The sequence below is a fragment of the Vanessa atalanta genome, chromosome Z, assembly GCF_905147765.1.
Source record: "Vanessa atalanta chromosome Z, ilVanAtal1.2, whole genome shotgun sequence".
NCBI lineage: Eukaryota > Metazoa > Arthropoda > Insecta > Lepidoptera > Nymphalidae > Vanessa > Vanessa atalanta.
In genome coordinates this window covers 7,059,507-7,082,007 of record NC_061902.1, presented here as the reverse complement: position 1 = coordinate 7,082,007, position 22,501 = coordinate 7,059,507, and the positions used below count along the sequence as shown (strand labels likewise).

The window sequence follows — 22,501 nt, the reverse complement described above, 5'->3', positions numbered from 1 at the left end:
TCCGTTATGCAACGTCGACTGTATCGCTAAAACAACTACACAATCATAATGAACATCAGATGAAAGTAATTCAAAAATACGTAATTACATTACTAAGTTACCATTATAGTTTAAACATAATCAGAATACATCAGTTATGAATCACTAGATAAAATTTTATCACATAATATATTTACAATATTTCCTTGTTATTATCGAATATAAAAATATTTCCAACATTGACACATATCGCGCTTTAAATAAAAAACATTGGCAAATTAACACAAAACACTTTTTTATTCACTTACATTAAAAGCGTAAAATAAAAATTGATTCTTCATTTCAAGATATTTTTTTTTTTATCATTTACTAGAATACGAATTATGTATATATATTTTCATCAACACCAATATTAATTCATATTTTAATTACTTGCTACGTGAAATAAATAACTATATAGGTGTATTTAACTACAAACATGTAACAGAGAATAATTTTATGGCAATCCCTAACGTGACGTCATCGTCTCTCTGCCAAAATTTAATAAACTATTGAATTTATTGAATTACTGACGTTGCAACAAATTCGCGTTTCCCTTAATCATATAAAGTTGTTCCATTAAAAGGAAAAACCGACGAATGAAAAATAATGAACTTGTGGCCGTACGATTTCCCCTTACACATATTATTATACGTTAGTAATTAATAAAAAAAAAACAGTTAAGTATTACACAGCTACGGGAAAATAGGCGTTAGATGACGTCATAATAATATTAAAAGGAGATCCTCTCGTACACAAAACGAACTCGTATTTGTGACATAATCCACGTTAATGGGAAAATAGGGAACGAAAACACAAACCTAGTTATGATATTTGTCATCCATATCTTATATGAATCACTTAGTCATTATTAATACTTACTAGACGTGTAAGAGACAATCATAAAAACATCAATTCTTAGTGCAAAATATAACACAATTAAGTATTACCTACTTATTTCAGCCCATAATTGTACGTACTTAAATGAGAGAATTTACACTATATACAATATCATACGACATTACTCTTTTCATTTGGACGATGCGACGTAACTTACGATTCAATGTCGAGCCAGACTCTATTATAAAAAAATAAAAATAACACATTTAAACTAAGCTAGTACGAAAGCAAAGACACAGCGTAATAAATAATACTAATATTATTATCTAGTTTATTATTTACAAATCAATATTTGTTGACTGGATGTTAACGGAGATGATTAATTATTATATTTTTAAAGTTGGTAATGCAAAAACTTTGTATTTTGTACAGAACCAATATGTAAAACAATAGCTTGTTATAACACATGTCGGTCTTTGCCGCAACGAAGGAGTAGTTTTAGTACTTATTTATTACGCTATGGTACTAAAAATGTTTCAATGATTTTTCATTCTGATAATGAGAATGAGATAACAACGCGAAGAACGGAATCGATTCTTGTTCAATGGATTTGAAATGTTTTGTCCGACAAATAACTATACGATCGCTACGGAGATTACAGCATTAAGTATAAAAATTCTATGTACACATTATTAATGTGAAAAAAAATATTAGTGCATTGACTTACTATCTCAAAACTTTTCTATAAACATTAATTCTATTGGAAATGGTACTGTTGAGTTTTTCAAATTTGTAAATTTTTCCTCTAAATTTTAGAGTAGTTGTATCTGGAATGTAGCATTTTAAAAATCATCGTTATCATATCGATAAATAAGGGCTATCTTGATACAACGAATTATAAGCAACCCTACATTTAATTATTGTGTTATTTATTAAAAAAAAAAAAAAACGTTAAAAATATTTCTACAAAAGACTATTTACAATAAGATATTTACAAATGAAAAAAAAAATTAATCAAGTGATTTAACAAATATTCACACTGGACTTAAATTAATAAAAATTAAATTCGAATTATATCATTATTATTTAAATCGGTGGTAGTTTTTGACGATACACTTAATTCGACTTCCATTAAAGCATTTTTAGAGAAGTTCCATTAGACATACGAAAATTATATTTATAAAAGAGAAAAAATAGGCCAATCAATGTACATAAAATTCATTTTACGATTTATATACAGATTTAAAAACGATAATTACAAAAATTCGTGCTTAGTCGATTGTGACATTTTGTACATCTTATTTAAAGTTTAATATTAGTTGTTGGTGCGAATTCACTCGCGGTCGATATAATAGGAGTCTCTAGGCTTATTTTTCTATAGAATAATTACGTTTCTAAAATGTTCAACGTAAGATCAACTAAATAACTAAGTACTGAACGTTCATTGGTCGCCTATTATATCATCGGCTCCAACGGACCAATGACAAGTCAAGATTAGTCATATAAATTAATCTCATTTTGATCTGAGTTTCAGAACGTAGAGGTTAAATATTGAAAAAAATGAAATTGGAATTTTTGTTAATTAAGGCACTTAATTTTATAACGATAAGAAAAAAAAATCGATTTTCGATTTTTTTAACGATTTCATTCTTTTCCCTTGAAAAATAAACCCACATCATAATCAACATAATGATTAAATAAACCTTAAGAATTTTGTTATCACGTATTACTGATTAAGGTTATTTTTTTATGAAACACATCTAAAATTATATTAAAATTACCGAAATTTTAGTCGTCATCGTGACCAAAGTCGATAAGTAACAGCAATCAAGAGAGCATAAATTTCAACGAAACGACACAAACGAAACAATATATATCGACGTGAGCGATATCCGCAAGCAACATCTAGACTATCATAATTATAGACGATTGTAACAATAATTATTTCAAATCTTTCCTTAAAATATTTTTGTCCTTCGAAGCTGGGACCTACTTTAACCCATTAATGGGTAAACCAGTAACAATAAAGGTAGTTAGTTTAATTACAAATAAAACGTTAACAACTGCCAAGATCATTGACTTCGACATTATTAAATTAATGTTATAGCAACCAGTTTATTGCTTATATGATCAAATCAATTGTATATAAAGCAAATATCATTCACTAGCTAAATATACATTTATAGTTTCGACTACATACTTTACTCCTTATAATACACTCCTGAGACCTGAGCAAAATATAAGTACACTGCCGTAAAAGCCGAATGTACTTTATGCAGAACTTGATTCACAAAGTCTTGAGTCCTGAACCTTGCTTTGGCAATTTTGCCGTTAAAACAAAGTTGATTATATACTTCATGAGAGATAGAAACGCTTACTATGATTTATTATCACTCACGATTTTTATAAACGTAATTTCATAACTGATATTCAGACGAAGTAAATGTTTGCACGGGTTTCATAAATAAAACAAATAATATATTCCATAATAAAATAAATAATAAAGAAAGCTACAAAAACACCTCGAAAGCAACAAATCAATTTAAAGATACAGGAAAAGTCTTTGTAATAATCAGTGTCAATAAAAAGAAAGAACACGTGTTCAGGTAAATTATTTCTTAACAGACACAGAATCGCGACGATTTGACGTAACCGACGTTCGTAAGCTTCTAATGCGAACTCTGCCTCTGTATTTTCAGTAGACGTTTCGTTCCGTTCGCCCTATATCAGAGTTTAAAGCTTCAAGGTCATATGTATGTAGATCAGACACAGTATACTCAGGACCTTCGTTAGTAACGTCATGTTTATATTTTGACTTGGTTATCTGACTTACGTCCTTTTTCTTCATAGCTAAAAACAATCAATATTTTTTAAAATAAAACGAACGAAACATTCATGCAACCGCAACCGACTGACAAAGCATGGCATCTTTAACTACTTATAAAGACCAATAATTGTAATTATTAACGAAGTAAATTCATGATAAACCGAGTTTTAATATTGTTGATAGCATAAAAATTCAGGCAATACGTTATCAAATTGATTTTTAAATGTATAAGATATACTTACCTCTGCCAGCTCAACACGAAATAATTTTGAACTATTTAGGCGATTAGAATATATGAATTACCATTGTTAAAGAGGACAGGCTCACTTTGAAATAGAGGTCGTTTGAATCAAGCCGCTATAGTTTTATCTTTGGTGTTTTACAATTTGTTCTGCATGAAGATCATTCGGCCGTTATGGTCAAGTAATTAGACGTAACGCCAGGACTAAACGCGAGTGTCCATTACGTTACGTATGACCACAAGGACTCAGGAGGATGAAGATAATGTCCTTGATACTTATTAATATAGATTGTTTGAAGTTCCATAGATGCACTATCACGAAACATGCACTTGGCTTGAAAACATTCATCAACTTCTCAGCTGATCCATGAGATAATCCAGAGCAAACCCTCAGTGAAGAGTTTTAGATCGTTTTGATCTCTTCAAAGCTTTCGACGTCCGGACCCATGGCAGCATGAAGTCACTACAAATTATAAAAAAATATATATAATCACAATAAATTTTGAAATAAGAACAGTTCCAGCCAACTTCCGACTTTTGTTAACTCAACCCGGAATTCGGAATTGTCTATATATAAGCCAATTACTGCACAAATATAATTTATCATAGATTATATTTATTTTAAAATTTATAAAAGAAATGATATTAAATACTGTACTTACGACTCTGGCAGCTTCGGTAAAGGTTCGCCAAAACCCGTAACAGGCAAGTCACTGGTTATCTCGATAAACCTGGCGTCCTGTTGGGGTCTTGGCCATACTGAATACACGGAGGGCGCGCTCACTGTGGAACTCCATGAATCCCTCTGTCTTAAACGTAGACGTTCGACGTGACGTTGCTCCCTTATCCGCCTCATGTGCCATCTAGAAAATAGTCGAATTTGTAAATCACATAATATGTTTAACTACTCTTTATTAAAGCGTTTGGCTTGGCGTATCAATAAACACAATAATTCCATCTGTGTATTACTCCACAAATAAACAAATATATCAAAATATTTGCTTAATTACAAAACCATACTACAGTGTAATGCCAGTGAATCAAGCATGGGTTAACGTAAATATTTAACATATTTCTTAAGAAATTACAAAAACCGTCAAGCCGGCTGAAAAAAAATGCAATAAATATAATTGATTCGAATAAGCGAACACGCTACTCCAAGGTAAGTGCCGCCATCAAAGCTATTTATTACATAGCCTCGTTGTACGTAGCCTTGCATTATACATAACTAGCCCGGTCTATTATGCGAGTATCATTTTATGGAAGAGATGATTGGGTACTTATTAAGGCAGCTCGTTCGTTACACGCTGATTATATAGTTAGTGTTAACTTCACTGTAATTTTATATAAGGTGTTCTTTACAAAAACTAATTACACGTTAAAACCAAATTGATATTACGTTCTTTGGAGATAATTTAAAGACAAAGGTTTGTTAAATTCATACTAAAATCATCATTCAGATCTGTACCACAGTCCAGGTATTCTAATTTCAAACGTATTTACGCTCTATATTTAGACCAATTATTACTAGTAATGCGACATTCATCCTATACTAGGAAAATTGAAATACTAGGCTTTTCTCCGGTATAATATGCTTGTATTATACATATAAACCTTCCTTTTGAAACACACTGTTTATTGATGAAAACCGCATTAATAAATCAAATACACACTTTAAAAGATCTAAGTGCACAGACGGCAGGAAGCGACTTTGCTTTATACTATGTTTAGATGTTGGATTATTATATATATACCGTAGAATAGTATGTATAACATAATATGTAATGATTTATAATCTAAAACTACTGATATATATAAATAACTAACGTTTTTTCCTTCAAAATAACTAAACTATTGTACAATAACTCCATAGTGTGTACCTTAACTGCCGCCTCTCCTCAGCTTCTAACTTCTGATGTCTTTTCTCAAAAACTTTATCGTCGACATTCTCTGTACCTTCGAGAGTGTAACAACTTGTATACGGCTTTTCCCGCCACCTCGGTACCTGTCCAACACGATTAGAAAATAAAGGTTAACATTTTCATACCAATTTTAGTATTAACTCAATTTATAATATAAGATTTTCAATGCAATTTATATCGTATACTAATTCGATAAGGTTAATATTTCAATAACACACAAAAAGGAATAATATGTTATACAAAACCAGTAGCATCTATTCATTGTATACATTAAGATTACCAAAAGTATGGGGTTAAATAATATTGGTCCTTTTAACACCGGATATGTTCGTATATCCAAACATGAAAACTAAGATAATATGTCCTTTGTGCGTATAGTTACACTGGCTCACTCACCATTCAAACCGGAACACAATAATTGCTGTTTGGTGATAGAATATGTGATGGGTGGGTGGAACTTACCCAGACGGCGGCATAAACGAAACCCTATCATCAAGTTAAAAAAATTAAACATATGCATGTATTATTTATGTACAGACCTCGACAGTAGACGCTTGGCTATCCGCTGGAGGATCGACGTCCTCGAGCTTCAAATCTGGATCTAATCCAAAATACCAGGAAAGATCTTTATCGCCAACCAACGTGGGGTATGGTTTATTCGTCATCATTCCAGGTACAGGGGATCTTTTACCTCGAGTTGCCGCTATTAAAGATAATATAAAAATGTAACATATTACAACAATCTCCAATTAAAACTAACTACTACAATAAACTTCATTCATAATTAAATATTTAATTCTTTAGTAAAACTTTGAACTCTATGTGAAATGAAATTTGAATGATATTAAGAGAATTTCAATTAATTTTATTATCAATCCAAGCATCCCCCATTCACTCAGTACCTTCCACAACGGCCACGAAACTGAATGTTTCTTTACTTACTGTATTAAGGTCTCTCCAACCTTCTCTCTAATGTTGTTAATTTATTAACTCTCGCTGTCTCTCCGTACGTATGATTGAAATATTATTGAGCCAAGTCGCAGTTAGTGCAAATATATTGTATGTAATTATTTTTCAATATCTGTAGTTCAACTTTTATAGTAACCATTCTTATTCGCATACGTTAATATAATATAATACATGTATTATATAAATATATATCATATAGAAATTAAATGTAGTACGAAAGTGCGAACATTTAACTATTTCAGTGAATATTTATGTATGGATAATACTTTCTTCTATAATAATGAATATCATCTCTCATAATCTTGGTGACTGATTGATACTTAACTTTTGCAGCGTTGTGCCCAAATAGTTCAGTGATGTATCGATGAAGTCGTTGCTAAGATGAACTGCATGGTTTCTACTTACCCTTGCCTCGAGTAGCTCTTGGTTTAGCCGGCCCCTTTGCACTTTGTTTCCCCAGGCTAATGGCAGAAAATGCCCTTTTTCTACCCCGCGTGCTAGGAGCACCCCGTTTTATTTCTACGCCCTCTTCCTAAAATATAAAAAAAACAGATATGTACTAATAATTTAATTTAGTTATTCTTAAGTTCTAACTGTTGTATTAAAATATCAACTAATTCTCAGAAGCCCGGAGTCTGGAAATTTGTAGTACTTCTCGTTTCAAGGAAACGAGAAAGGCATGTGTTGTGCAGCTGGTTCTTCTCTGTTAAAAATAGCTGTTGTGGCTATATCTTTTTTGTACCGCTGACAAATAATATCAATAATATTGACTGATATACAGACGATTGTACGGAACTATCGATTTTACACTACCATCGAGTGAACGATGCTTTTTCTAGTAAAATACAAAATTTATAAAATACGGCTCAAACTATAAAACTCAAAATATGGGGTCGAAATCCATAAATCGTGTGTAAATAAATTTAACGTACAATAAGAATAAGATATATTGGAATAAATAATAGTTAATGTGTCTTACATCTGTAGGGCTTATTAGACTCGTAGTACGCGCGTTTCGTCTCTTAGTCTTTTCAGGTATCAATTTGTCCGTTGGATAATCCAATTGATTTAAGTTATCCAAATTCAGCGCTGCGTCTGATGTGAACAATTCCTGAAACTCATTAGCGTCTAACGACGGTATTATTGAGGACAAATTACTATTCGTCTCCCCAAATGCAAAATCACAGAGGCTGCTTTCATTCACAGGTTTATCGGAGAACATCCGCCAATCGATTTCCGGTTCACCCTTCAGCATGTCATCAGCTGGTTCATCGAACATCATCGTCTTCTCTGGGTCCTTCTTGGCTTGTTCGTAAGCGGACATGAACCTGTTCAGTTTCGTTTTGGTGTCTGGTATATCATAGATACGTCGCGAAGTTTCACCGGAATCCGAGCAAATCTTCATTCGTCCGTGATTGGTTTTTTGTAACATTAGTTTTGGAATCGGCGACTGTTCCCTCATATCCGCTTCGCCGAGCTGATAGGGGTCCTCCCCTGTAGGTGTTGTGTCAATTAGCCGTAATCTATCAGACAATGATCCTGTGAATTGGCTCGTCCGCTTTGGTATGGTTGAATTCCTTGACTTCCCGTAGGTGTTTATCATTTTCGACTTTTTGTTGACACTATAAGACCGATCATACGGTGGATCGGTGTTTGTTTTATCTGAAATAAAATAAATTATGTAACTTTAAAGACGAGATGAAAATTATAAATATTTAAGAATGAGTATTATTAGTAGTAATTTGAGCTTTATTAGTGATTCCTGATGATGATGGACATATAATACATAAAGTATATTTATATCAGTACTGCGTAGAAACCTCGTTATTGTCATTCCTCTCTTAAAACATCCCACTTATCCCTCGCTAGAACGCGTCTCGATAATAAAGCTCGAATGACTCGCATATTTATGCAAAATATAACGAAATATCTAAAACTATACCTGGCATCAACATATAACATAATTCTTTTTCCATAAATATATTTTATATTGTTTTTTTTTTATATAGTTTGGGTGTATTTTTCGATATTAAATAATTAAAATTAGTTTACATGTTAAAATTCGTGAGTTTTGTGTACATTTTTGATTGATATACAGATCAGTAAATGTTACGAAGTCTACGTTTTTCTTATTTAGTGAATTACATGTATATTATTAATGCACTTTAAAAATAAATATACAAATTCCTATACCACATTTCACATAACTTCTGTCAGAAACTTTCCCGCTTATATTCAAAACTATTCATATATTTTAGTATTAGAATTATTAATAAATGTAACTTTTGTCAACTTATATTGTTGTAACTCACTTTTAGACGTGGATGTTTCCGTCGGTTGCGTCTTGGGAGTCTTTGACATGCGACTCAAACTGCCAATTCCAGAGGTCCTTCGTCTATTTCTCTGTATTCTTTGGATAACCGGAGTGCCGCTGGAAACAATTTTCTTGTTAGAAAGAAAATTACTTTACTTGTATAAAATGTTAGTATGAGAGAATATTAAATTTGTTTTATGAAACTATTGTGTAAATAAATACGAAATTAAATGTTCTTTAATTTATAATTATTTCATAAATAAACATTAAATTTAAAAAAAATAGGCAGTTTTTTTTAATATTTAATAAATTATTGTATTATCAAGAATATTTACGATAGATAGACAGACGGTTGTTGATAAAAACCGACTTTTAGTATTGAAAGTCATTTATTTACAATTTCTTCGCTATTATTACCTTCTCAATAACTGTGAGTATAGACCAAAATCACATAAAAATAGTCATTTTTGAACATTGTTATTATTTATTATCTACTACACTTTACTACTTTAAAACATTTCAAAACTTTCACGCTGTATATTTCGAGACACTTTCAGAATATTTCCTAATATTAATCGAAAATGTGAGTTAAAGACGATTCAAATACGTTTTTTTTGGAATATGATTGATTAGCTGTAGCTTTCTCATTTAAATGGATTTAGATGTAAATACACGATCAGAGCCGGATTTAGGGGACACCATCCGGAGCACCAGACCCGGGCCAGAATACTCAAAAAAAAACATAATTCCGATGAGTAATCAATTTTTATATTAATTATACAGAAAAATACAAGTAAGGTATGCAATATTTCTAACACTTAAAAGGATACTTGGAATCAAAAGAAACATCCGAATAACAGAAACTACAAATTATTTTGTAAACAAATAGTATAATTAGGGACTGTCCTGGACCTCTTCATCTATAAATCTGGTCTTGTATGACATTTCAAGAAATCTAAATATATCTATCATATTTAAAAATTTACAAAAACAAAATAATATCATTCAAAGCCTCGACATAAGAAGTCTTTGGCGAATTGGACGAATTTATAATTGTTGACGAAACCATTAAGCCGAATCTAAAGAAAGTTCGCCTCTTTCCAGAGTTTTTTGCAAAATATCCCTTTTTGTTTTTAACGATGTTGTTTAATTAATATTTCATATTTTATTTCAGAACAGTAGACATTTTTAACAATAGCTGAAATACATAGCATTGATTTATAATTTATTATTTTTTGTTAGCTGTAGCCGTTCTTTCCTAATTACTGAGTAAGCTATGCTGTCTATATAAATAAAATCTATATAGACAACATAATATACTAATCATAATAAAGTACCAAATTTGAAAATAGATTTGATTATAATTTGACTTTGCATGATTGAATAAATTATTTAGATGGCGTTGACCGCGTTGCCATATAGCGTTACACGAAAATCTCCGTCCATTAAGCCCACGACGTAAACTAAATAATTGTTAAAGCGGCGACTACCGAGAAGATTCTATAATGCAACCTAAAATGAATGACGACCCCATCAAGTGAAGCTGGCCGGACACCAAGCAAACTACCTAAGCTAAGTATCCTGCCTCTCGCCAAGAACAATAACATTTTAATCAGTATTATAGCTTGCATATATTTTTGAATCCTAAAATATTGTCCACTTTTTAAAATTTGTATATCCTTCACCTAAACTATATTGTAATCAGAATATCACCAATTATAAAGTCGATAAAAATATGTATCAAATAATGAATTTCGGTCGTTTAAAAAAATATTTACACATTACCAACAAAAAAAAATAGTTATAGATGTGTTATTCGTAAATTTATTTTTGAAATAAATATATTATTTTAGTGTATTGAAAAATTTATTTTTTAAGAATTGGTATAATTCAAAAAATAAAATAAAGAAACAATTTTAATTTCAAAAGAAAAAAAGAATCTTAATTTTTTAATAAAATACCGTACATTATTTTTAGATTTTGCACACTATTTCAGTCATAATATTGAGGCCATACTCACTCGTAGTGACCAAAATAATATCGGTATTCAACTCCGGCGCAACCAGTAACGAGCAGTGCTTTCCGCGTGCGTGCGTTTCAAACGCCACTTGGCGCGTAACTTGAAGTATTCAATATAGACCTCATTAAATATTATACAGGTTGTTTTTTTTCTATAATCTGTGCTTTCCGGCAAAAAAATGCTGAATCGAAATATGCTTTGACGATTTATGTATGCCGATAATTTATGAGAATTATAATTTTATAAAGTAAAATTATTTATATGCATTAATGTAGTCAAAGATCCAATAATGTTTATTTATATAAGTAATTAGTTATTGTCTGCTATGCTCCTGCATAAGCAGATATTCTTTCAATTAAAAACGGATAAAACTATGTGTCATATGTAAAAAAAATAATAAAATTGTGTATTGAAATATTAGATTTTTGCTTGTATTTCTCAAATATGTAGATTGCTTATTATTTATTTCGTTTATTAATTTGGTTTTCCAGAAACTGTTTTTTCCTAAAGCATTTCTTTCTTTTAAATTTCAAGCTTCAGACTGCTACTGAAAAGTCTTGAGCCAAAAACTTATCGAATTAAAAACCTAGGACCACGACCTTTGCAGCCCTATAACCTAGCCAGTAAACCAACGAAGCACTCAGACAGTTGTTTTTATTTTTACTGTACGGTAGCTACAAAGGTAAAAAAACAGACTCAATTTTATTCTAAACTGTTGTCTGTTATAAATGCATGTCAATTATAATTCCATGCAACTTTGTTATTTAGGAATGACATAGACAAGTATTTTATAATTGCATATTAGTGACGTGACATTTAAAACAACCGACCATAAAGCAATTATACTGATTTAAGAATAGACTACAGCTTTGCACAAGTTCATCTAAGTGCCACACATCTAACTCATTGGGTGCCAGTTACCACACAGTGACTTTACCGTACTATTGTACCGTGAAACAACAAAACCTTATGTTTAAGTTTGTTGAATACGCCTATCATGAGCGACTTCAATTACAGGCACTAGTTTTTATATAAAATTTAAGAATAGCGAGTCGGACTCGTGCGTAGGATTTTGGATTTATTTTCTTCGTTCTCACTCCCTCACAGCTGAGGATCGCGGTCACGTATCCTTCCACTGGATACGATCTTGAGCTGTGTTGACTGCGGCCCGCCATTCTCTTTATCGCGTAAGACCAATAGATAATTCGACCCCAAAAAAGTCTAACATCGTTTGGCTCCAAAATAATATTCTTCAGTATGCAATGCCTTGAGGAGCATATAATGAGTCCGAAGTAAATGAGGACTCGTTTACAGCATATGGAAGAAGAAAGTCTCGTTGTTGCGCTCATTTAACCAACATGGCAGTTTCATTTTCAGAAAGAGTTACTATTAAAAAAATGCGAAATACTGAAATAATTCATGAAAAATGTAGCGAATACAATAACATAGTAAAGTGTTTCTCAAAGTTCACAAGACATACACCAACCAAACAACAAACTGTCAAATTCGGACCTACTTCTTGGGCTTCATGACGAGAAGAACCCTAACCATGAGAATGAGAAGGGTATATAAACTTAACTTTTAAGTGCAATTTATATAAGCTTTTATTTTAAATTCAATAGCACCGCACACAGGCATGAGGTGAAGGTGAGGCGAGCTGAAGAGAAGGACTTCATAGGTTCATCAAACAGTAAAATACTTTGGAAAACGCGACCCATACTTTGGAAAATGCTGGCATAGAATTTTTGATTGAAAGTTTTACTACTAAAAAAATGTTTAATTCAATTTTAATTTAGTTTTTAATGTTATATTTTTTTCGTTTAGTTTTATAGTTAATCTTAACTTACATTATAAGACTGAATGGCTTCTTTTTTTAAATACGCAAATACCACGACCTATCCTTCCACTTTAAAAAAACCTTTTCGCATTAGTTAGCCCATTTGTTAAAAAAAGGTTAGAAACTACAACATCACGTTACGAGCAGTAAGGTTAACGCAGCTGGATCCGAAACCGAAGCACAATTGCTAGTAAACACAATAAAAACAAGCTATTAATTTAACTAAACAAAAGGCTATATGGAAATATAATATATTATTCAAATAGGCGTTTAGAAGCATTTGTAACAGTCATTTACGAGGTTAATAGGGTCCCGTAAACAAAGGTTAAAAACGGGACCATATTACTAAGACTTCGCTGTCTGTCCGTCCGTCTTTCTGCCACCAGGCTGTATCTCAAGAACCGCGATAGCTAGACAGTCGAAATTTTCACAAATTATATATTCTATTGTCGCTAACAAATAACGGGGGCTCCCATACAACAAACGCGATTCTTTCCCTATTTTTGCTCGATATCAATATATGTGTGTTATTGTTGTTTACCTAGTCAATGGTACGGAACCCTTCGTGCGCGAGTCCGACTTGCACTTGGCCGGTTTTATTGAATATTAGTTTCCGCCCGTCTGTGAGGTGGGTTCATGTATCAGACATCATAATTATTTCCTCTTTTTATCGATTGTGTAGCTAACACGTGAAAGTGTAATAAACAAACTCACTTTCTCATTTTTAAATATAGTTACAATTAATTAGCATTTTATTCCTGTCAAACGTTTTTTAATGAAAAAAAAATATAATCTCGACGTTATTTTTCTATTTAACAGACTTAAATTACCATAATAAAAAATAAGGGCGCAAAGTATACAGTACAAGCCTAATTTTCAAATGTGAAATGGAATAACAATTTGAAAAAATATGATTAGATTTATAATGACTATGAAATATACATAAACAGTAATGAAATCCGATATTGAACTATGCCCCATTATCGCAAAAGAAAAATGACTCTCAATGTCATTGTATATAAATTGTATAGTATGATAAAATCAAAATACATTATACTTTATTCGAGTAGGCTGATACATAATACGAGCACAAAAACTTTCTTCAGACTAATGACACCAATTCATTTTATATTAAGTGTTTGTCAATGATTATATAATGTATAATAAATTAATAAACATACTATTATTGTAAATATGACCCATTCAGAAAGTAATAACTAGATCACCTTCTTGCCGTAGAAATGAAAATATTTTCAATATTTGTAAAATTACCACAAACAAATAAATTAAAAAAATAACAAAAATATAATATATAATTATCTACGAACGTATACTGAAGAGCTGAGTTTTTGTTTTAGTGAAGATAAATGTCAATTGAGCGTTAAAGTTTCGAATCTAAAGTGAATACTTAAAATACTGTCGTATCGGTAACACAAGGATTACTTTATTGTGTACTGTTGTTCTAGTTGTATTGTCGTTTTAAACCAAACCAATTGTTACAAATTATGCACAAATACATAAGCGATTATGCATTTTTCCATCTGCGTTAATAGCTTGTTACTGTCAAGTTTAAAAAATAGAAATGGACCGAAAATTGATCCTTGTTAAACACTCCTTTATTTCAGTTCATCTTCAGAAGCTTCTCTTAATAAAAAAATATTGAATTATTAGACTTAGATGATGATGACTATGATGCAAAAGTTTCTTTTAACTTATATAAAAAGATTTTGTGTTCTACACAATCAAAAGCTTCAGATAAATCCATAGATAACAGATAGAAAATACATAATCTCTCCCATCCGGGGTACATAAGCTGTGAAATTTATCAGAATAGTCAACTAAATTAATGTTTATTTTATATTCTATAAGTTTTTCTAACTATGCAGTGGATTATTTTCGTCACGTGTATGAAATGAAGTCATCATTTCATTTTGTTTCTAACATGGTATCATGAACGTACGATAGGCTGCATTCAAGTGGTATCGACCTCAACCAATCAATAAACTGGAAACTGATATTTCAAAATATTTCACTGCAAACACAAACTATACGCGTCACAAATTAATTATTGGAAATGGCTTAATTCCGAGCTACATGGTGTGAAACTACCCTTATCACCTAGATGTTACGGTCGAAAATCGTTGTTGTTTCTTTTACACGGTTGCAAGCGAGGCCACAATTTCAATGCAACCCCTCTAGCTACTAAAGTATTTTATATATGTCTACTTATTATTCTATCTATTTACCTACTAATGATAATATCAGAATCGACTTCTTCTATAAGGATGGATGTTATACGCCTACGCTTAGTACCAATCTGTTAAACCAAAAATATTAACAGAATAAAGTGTTATAAAATTAACGAAAGTAACATTTGGAAATAAATCATTCTAAGCTCAAGTCATACTTATCGCATACGACACGTTTCATTTAAGCTCGATCTAGGTTCGTAGCTGGCAGACAGTGTACCAGATTTACTTCAGCGTTTTTTAAAGGCAGAGAAATTTAAATTGAAAAATAGAACACACAACCGTTTTTAAACTTCACGTAAATGGCTTTTTGTCATTGATAATTTTATGGCATTTTGGTTTAAATATAATTTCGGGCATGTAACCTCCGTGGATGTACATGGCGAAATCTAGAAGTTTTAAATTCCCATATTCTTCGCAGTAAATTGGACTATATTTCGGCTATAACGCGTCGAATGTTGGATTTCAAGTGCTCAATTATATCTGGTTTATCTCCGTAGACAGGCGACTTAACATATCCACGGAGAAAATATTTCAAAGGCGTCTAATCGCACGAACTTTATTCATTACAAAAAAATATTTACTAATTTCACAAAATGGACCTGTAAACTACCACCTCTGTGAATATCCGCTTCCACCTCTAAAACCACCCTTCGTAACGCACCCTATTTGACACATATTACTACCGCTTATTGATACTCAAAATTTACGTCGAGGATTGATTCTACTTAAATAACAAAACCATTTTGCAGGTGGAAATTCCTGTAATCACTAAACACTGGATATGTCAACATTCGCACACGTAATTTTTTTTTAAATGTACTATGAATCTATTTAACCTATTCATCATTTATTCTTGTATTATAATTTATTTTGTATATGTTATATTTGGGGAGCAACCAACATTATTTTTCAAATGTGACAGATCGAAAAATGTTTCGATGATTTAAAAAAAAGAAATCAATCCTGATTTTTGATTATGCGAACTTTAAAATGTCATTTTTGGCGTCTAATTACTTTCAAGTATAATAATTAACAATTTGTGCATTTAAAAATTAATTTACAATCATCTGTCGTCAAAATTGTCTTTTTCGTCTACTCTTAGTATTGAAATAGAAAATAAACTGAACCATAACCTCATTAAATGTAACTATGGAAAGAAACAAAATTACTTTTGGCTAATATCTGTTTCCCTTCTGTAGAGGAACAGAGTTATAAATATTTAGAGAGTTTAAAAAATCAAAACTTGAAAGCGATCCTTAAATATCTGAAAGTGATAAGCTAAATATTATTTAAGGGTATATTTATTTAAGGGTAGAATCGTCAAATTAACGTATCACCCTGATGATGAATGTGCCCCTGAAGGGGATGCCGGTTATGTTAGCCTTCCTATATAGAAACAACTAGTGGTCATACTAATCCCTTTGTCTCTCTCATACTCTTGAATCCACGCAATCAATCACTTGTTCATTTCAATATCAATCAAGAATCGTTTGCAGTCGAGGGTAGTTAGACAGTTTATTTTTATTTTATTCTTTCTCAATTAAGTCTTGCTTCCGAATATCCCGGTGAGCTGGTGGTTAGATTTTTACAATTAGGCTCGTTTACTATATTTAAAATAAGCTTACGAGAAGTAGAAATATTCTATGCGTCAAAACAAATAATCTCCTGAATATTGTCATCGGGCATTAAGCATTTCTGTACACTCGAATACAAGAAAACATAACCTTTTCCATCTTATGATATTACTACGGCTTCCCTCGCATTTTAGGGATTGGTATTCGGCTATGGGGCATAAAAAGTAGCCTATTAATAAGAAAGCTTAAACTCCAAAGAAGGACTCTTTGGAGTTTAAGCTTTCTTCATAACGAATCATTAAATACGGTTGAGTGCTTTGGCCGTGAAAGAACAACAGACAGACAGATATAGTTACTATCACATTTATAATATTAGTATTGATAAACTAGACAACATGTTAGGGGTACTAGTTTGGGTTCAAGTCATATATTTTTTATTTTGCCTAACGCTTTGACAGAGTTGTATCTAACGTGACCACGACACAAGAGATTGTTTAAACTTGTACTATAAATGAATCAAATTAAGTTGTATGAAAATAAAATATATTGTACACACCTGTTCGAAGTAACCGTGTACAGGGCCTCCGCACGATTTTCAGTCTTCACCTCTTTCTTAATAATTGATCTCTTGTTGTCAATCATTTTGTAATTATCACAATTATGTTTTTTATCGAAGGCCGGGACTTTTATATCACCTGACGAGTAATTTGGTACGTCTGAAAACACTGTTCATGAATTAACTATATCAAACACCCACCAGGCATCTCCTGCTTATTTACTATACTATATAATTTTTCTATAGGTATGTGAATTCCTCGTTATAAGGGTAATAGTAGCATTTATACTGAACCGGTTTTAAAGATTTTTTTTTCACAAATAAAAACTATAAAACCGGTACTATAAGGTAATATGGTATCACAAAAACACATATAAATCCTTATTTCGCCCGCAAGTCGCGTCGGGCAGCTATTTATATTATATTGATCTACCCCCACGTAGATATGTGGGAGTAAATAAATATTACATATTCGGTACTTAACGAATAAACATTATTGATAACATTTTGCTATTAATATAAATTATAAGCCGAACAAATATAAACACATTCGTATTTTCGGTTTGTGTTTATTTCGACCAAATAAATACATTGAAGGCTTAAAATAAACAACGGATAGTTCGTAAAATATAGTGCAGTTTCTACAATAATAACTATTTCATTTCGACGTATTTGAAATTATTTTAAAACGTATGTTATACTTTTTGCATTTTGATAAAAAAAAAATGTGTATGGAACGTTTGTGCGTTTTAAATGAATTAAAATGTACACGTGTATAATATGACAAACATAGTACAGGTTTATTTCATTAGATTTTATATTTTTGGATCATAATCGAAAATCAATAAAGTTATTACTATTTTTTTATTAAAATACGTAGGACGGACAAATGGACAATCTGACATTAAGCGGACACTGATGCCCATTCACATGGGGCACATTCCTTACATCGCCAATGCGTCTTCTAGGTACTGAGATATTATGTTCCTTGTGATTTTAGTTACACTGGCTCTGTCACCCATCATACCGAAACTCAATACATAGTATTGCTATTTCGGGAAGAACATGGATGATCGAGTGGGTGCGCATAGCGTATTCTATGTAAGCCTATTAATTATGTTTTAAATACGATAAATTAAATACGATACGTATACAATTTATTACTTATTAAAATATAACAAGATGCTGCTTACCTGTCTCTCTAGTCGTTCTTGCTATCCCGAAAGTTCCCTGTCCAAAAGGTTTATTGTTATCAAAAAGACATGAATTTCCTTTATCTGGTAAAAGTAGTTCTGTAAAGCTATTTAACATAATCTGAAAATGAATTTAATTGACAACATAAGGAGAGGATTCCGCAAAAAGCCGATACTGATAGCCGGCTGTGGGAAGGTCCGGGGTGGATAAATAATATAAAAATGTTAATCCAAATAAAGATAATCCTAAAAAAGGTTGAACTGGAGGTAAGTTTTTTTATGAACCAGACTCCAGTTGCGGTTGCGAAAGCAGCACCGGATATTCTAATATAGTACGAAATCGTAGTCGGTTTTAATAAATCTTAAGTTTAATGTCAAGACTTGTCTTACTTCTATAAACAGTTTTACGAGATACAATATAATTCTAACATGCTTTTGAAGAGTTCAGACGATATTTAAATTGAATTTCAAGTAACAAATTCACTTCATATGACTAAATTAACATTCGATATGAATTCCTCTGTTCATTTTATTTCGTCAAACGTCGATTATTTTGACATGGCGTCTAAATATCCGACAAACCGACAATTTCGTTTTTCAATTGGAAGAGTAGTCAAACGATGGTTATTCGCCATTCGGTGAATTCTTTTATTTTAAACTCACATTAAATACGAGTGAAATTTTCATAATACCAATTGATATAGTAAAAAAAAAGTTTAGACAATCAATAAAATAGATTATTATTTCAATATTATCATATAATTGAAATTTTATGAATGGTTATAATTATAACGAAAATTAAAAAATAAGTCAGGAAAAAAGAATATCAAAGCTCATAATTTTGACTTACATGAGAAGCACCTTGTTCGTTCTTAAGGATGCCCGATGTGATTGTTGAAGTTGGTGTGTATAAAGGAGGATTGACAGTGTGCCGTTGACTCAATCCTACTCTTCTGTCCATTCGAATTAATTTTGCCTTAAGCTGGAATCATATGCAGACACTATATAAATTTTTTCATTTGCAATTATATTTATGTACATTTATTCTCACAATCCCCATCTTCCAACAATATTTTTGTAGACAATTGCAAGTCAGAAAATATATAATGTAGCTTTATAAGAATGTAGATAATATATTAATAATTTATTAAGAATAGAAAAAGAAAATATCAACAGAAAAAATACTTGTCCAATGTGTATCAAGTGTTTTTTTTTTAACTCAATATAATTCTAAAAAGTTTCAACTACATTTTATCTTCATAATATAATAGTAGCTTGTGCTGTTATAATCTAAATCTAATGTATTTATATGATCTACTATTAAAAATTGCCTAAATAGATTTATTAAAATATTTAAACCTATAATAACAACTAGCATGCTAGTCTAAAGACGAAATATTCTATTCAAAACTAAAAAATCTTTAATGAAACCTAGTATTTGTACTAATAATAATTTTAAAGTCTAATCAATATTCTACGGTATTATTATACAAAAATGTATCATAGTTGATAAATGTAAAGTTGCAGCAAGCGTCGTTTATTGATAAATAAATATTAAAAATTATATTAATTTTATAATCTCTGTTTAAAATCAAAGGCAGCTATCGACACAGTATTTTACATTTGATAAACAAATAAAACATCTTAATTGTGCAAGAGCATAGCAAAAATGACTGACATAAGATGGTCATATTATATGAAACTGAATGTAGTTTACAGAAAACTTGAATATTGATTTTTTACATTTTCATATTATATATTTTTATATACATAACTTTTGTCAAATTGTAAGATTATACATGACATCTAACCCACCACCTTTGATTTTATGTCATGTCTCTCTATATTGGGTAATTAAATTAAGTATCTATATACTTTAACACAATAAATGCCAGTTAAGACTTTCTATAGTAAATTCTTTACTTTGTCTTATCTTCTTCTAATCTTTAGAGTTTAAAATGCAAAGCAGCTTGTCTTATTTTTGTGTTAAGTTATAAAGAAATGTAATATATAATTTACAAACTTTGTTGTACGGAATTAGTACAATAAATATATTTTTAAACTGGCAGCTGTGTAGATGTGCATAATTCGCAGAGGCAATGTCCTGGTGTAAAAAAATTAAATAATGTTTACAAGGTTCATAATTAACATTTTTTTCAAGACATATGAACTTTGATTATTATGAATTTTCTATTAACGTTAATTTTAAAGGGAATATAGATAACATAATATTCATACAATTATATGATTTTAAAATGTATTTCATGTGACTAAATTTATATAAAATTATAAAAGTTTGTTGTTGATATATTCAATATACAATAATATATTGACAGAAACGCATTGCAACATTTAGCAACAACTTATGATAGTCCAGTCGCAAAGCAATATATTTCAAAATAACTTGTTTTAATTGCATGAAAAGTTTTGACAACCATTGATAAAGTTTTAACCAGACTTAATTTTGCTTATACACCTTAAAATTTAACATACTATTTCATTCATTTTCATATAAAAACATGTTCCAATACAAAGATAAATAAACATTGATGAATTCGCAAATATATTATATATAAATGAATCAAAACTTAGTCTTTGAAGGTTTCATATGAATATAAAAATCGAGGCAAATTTAGAAATTGAACAATTACCTCTGACCTGTCAAATGACAGGGTAAACATAAATAATGTAGCAGTTAGCAAGCCTTTGCAAATAAAACTGTGGTTTGAACAACCTTGACGCTAGTGGAATAAAGCTTTAAATTATACAATTTACTTTATATACTTCATTCTTACTGATGTTGAAATATATTTTTTGATTTTACATAATCTCAGAGTGATCTATGTAAAAATACAAAATTCTTATAACACAGCTTATAATACTGCATGTTGTAAGCGTTTTAGTAATATTTTTGGGCAAAAGCACGAATTTTATTTTATTTTTTTTAATGGAGGATACAATTGCTATATTAATAAAATGTAGAATGTTTTCTTAAAGAATGAAAAGCTTTTAACTAGATCTATATTTCCAGTCTTTTAAATATGCTATTTGTATTTGTAAACAAAGCATAACATGCATAATATATAGAGCTCTAAAAAAATTGCAACTTTTGGAGCCAGATAAAAAACTTACTGTATCATTTTCCTGTTTCAGTGTTTGGTACAATTTATCTCTTTTGCTAATAAGTTCGTTTTGTTGCTGAATTAGATCCAAATGATAGATTAACAGATCCTTAAGCTTTTTGTTCTGATTTTCAGAAACAGTGAGCTGTTCTGATAGCCTTGTCACATCAGAAGAACTTGCATTCTTTTTCTCTTCTGTAGTAACACAGTGCGTGGATACTTCAACTTCTTTTTCCAACAGAAGTGGCTGCCTTCTTTCTGAACTTTGAGAATGACACGCGTATATGTGATCGAAGGGAAAACTCAGCAATCCATCTTTTGCATCCAACTGGTTTAATGTTGACAGCTCCGCCGAGAAATTCACCAAATTCGTTTCATTTACGCTACTGCGACTGTTCATTTTTATAGAAAACCGATCGTAAATCACTTACGACAAGCCTGCCGGCTGTCAAATCCTAACTAACCAAATTTGCACTTGTCCGTAACATTACAACGGCTTTTTATTCCTTTCTGCCACACATAAGAGTTCGTAAGGAGAAAAATATTGCTTACATTCATTAGGTATTACATTGTCAAAACAGCTACAATTCTACGTACATCTACTCTTATGTTCTGACATATCTTTCACGCACATGTAAAATGATAATAGACGCAACTATACAACTGTTTCGTGGATAAAAGTTTAAGCAAAAATTTATCTCAAAGCAAGACATTCGAAAAAATAAATATGTAATTGAATTAACCGTTTAATTACATCACTTGTACAATATCAAGTTTTCATGTCAATCTTATAAAATTTGTAACAAAATTCATCAA

General features: G+C 30.8%; 1 protein-coding gene across 2 annotated transcripts; it reads right to left on the bottom strand.

Annotated features, from left to right (window-relative positions):
- Positions 1-2,658: 2,658 nt before the first annotated feature.
- Positions 2,659-22,494, bottom strand: LOC125076151. 2 transcript variants are annotated; one of them, XM_047688137.1, is made up of 11 exons: positions 21,696-22,494; positions 19,414-19,545; positions 18,564-18,600; positions 17,371-17,530; positions 9,130-9,248; positions 7,797-8,479; positions 7,223-7,349; positions 6,388-6,551; positions 5,807-5,931; positions 4,589-4,789; positions 2,659-4,389 (listed from the first exon to the last, which is right to left on the bottom strand). In XM_047688137.1, the coding sequence occupies exons 1-11, from the start codon at positions 22,083-22,085 to the stop codon at positions 4,317-4,319; spliced, it is 2,211 nt and encodes a 736-aa protein (XP_047544093.1). In that variant the 5' UTR covers positions 22,086-22,494; the 3' UTR covers positions 2,659-4,316. The 2 variants fall into 2 exon arrangements, with proteins under 2 accessions (XP_047544093.1, XP_047544092.1); XM_047688136.1 differs by having other exon boundaries at positions 18,564-18,684; positions 21,696-22,493.
- Between the last annotated feature and the right edge of the window lie 7 nt (positions 22,495-22,501).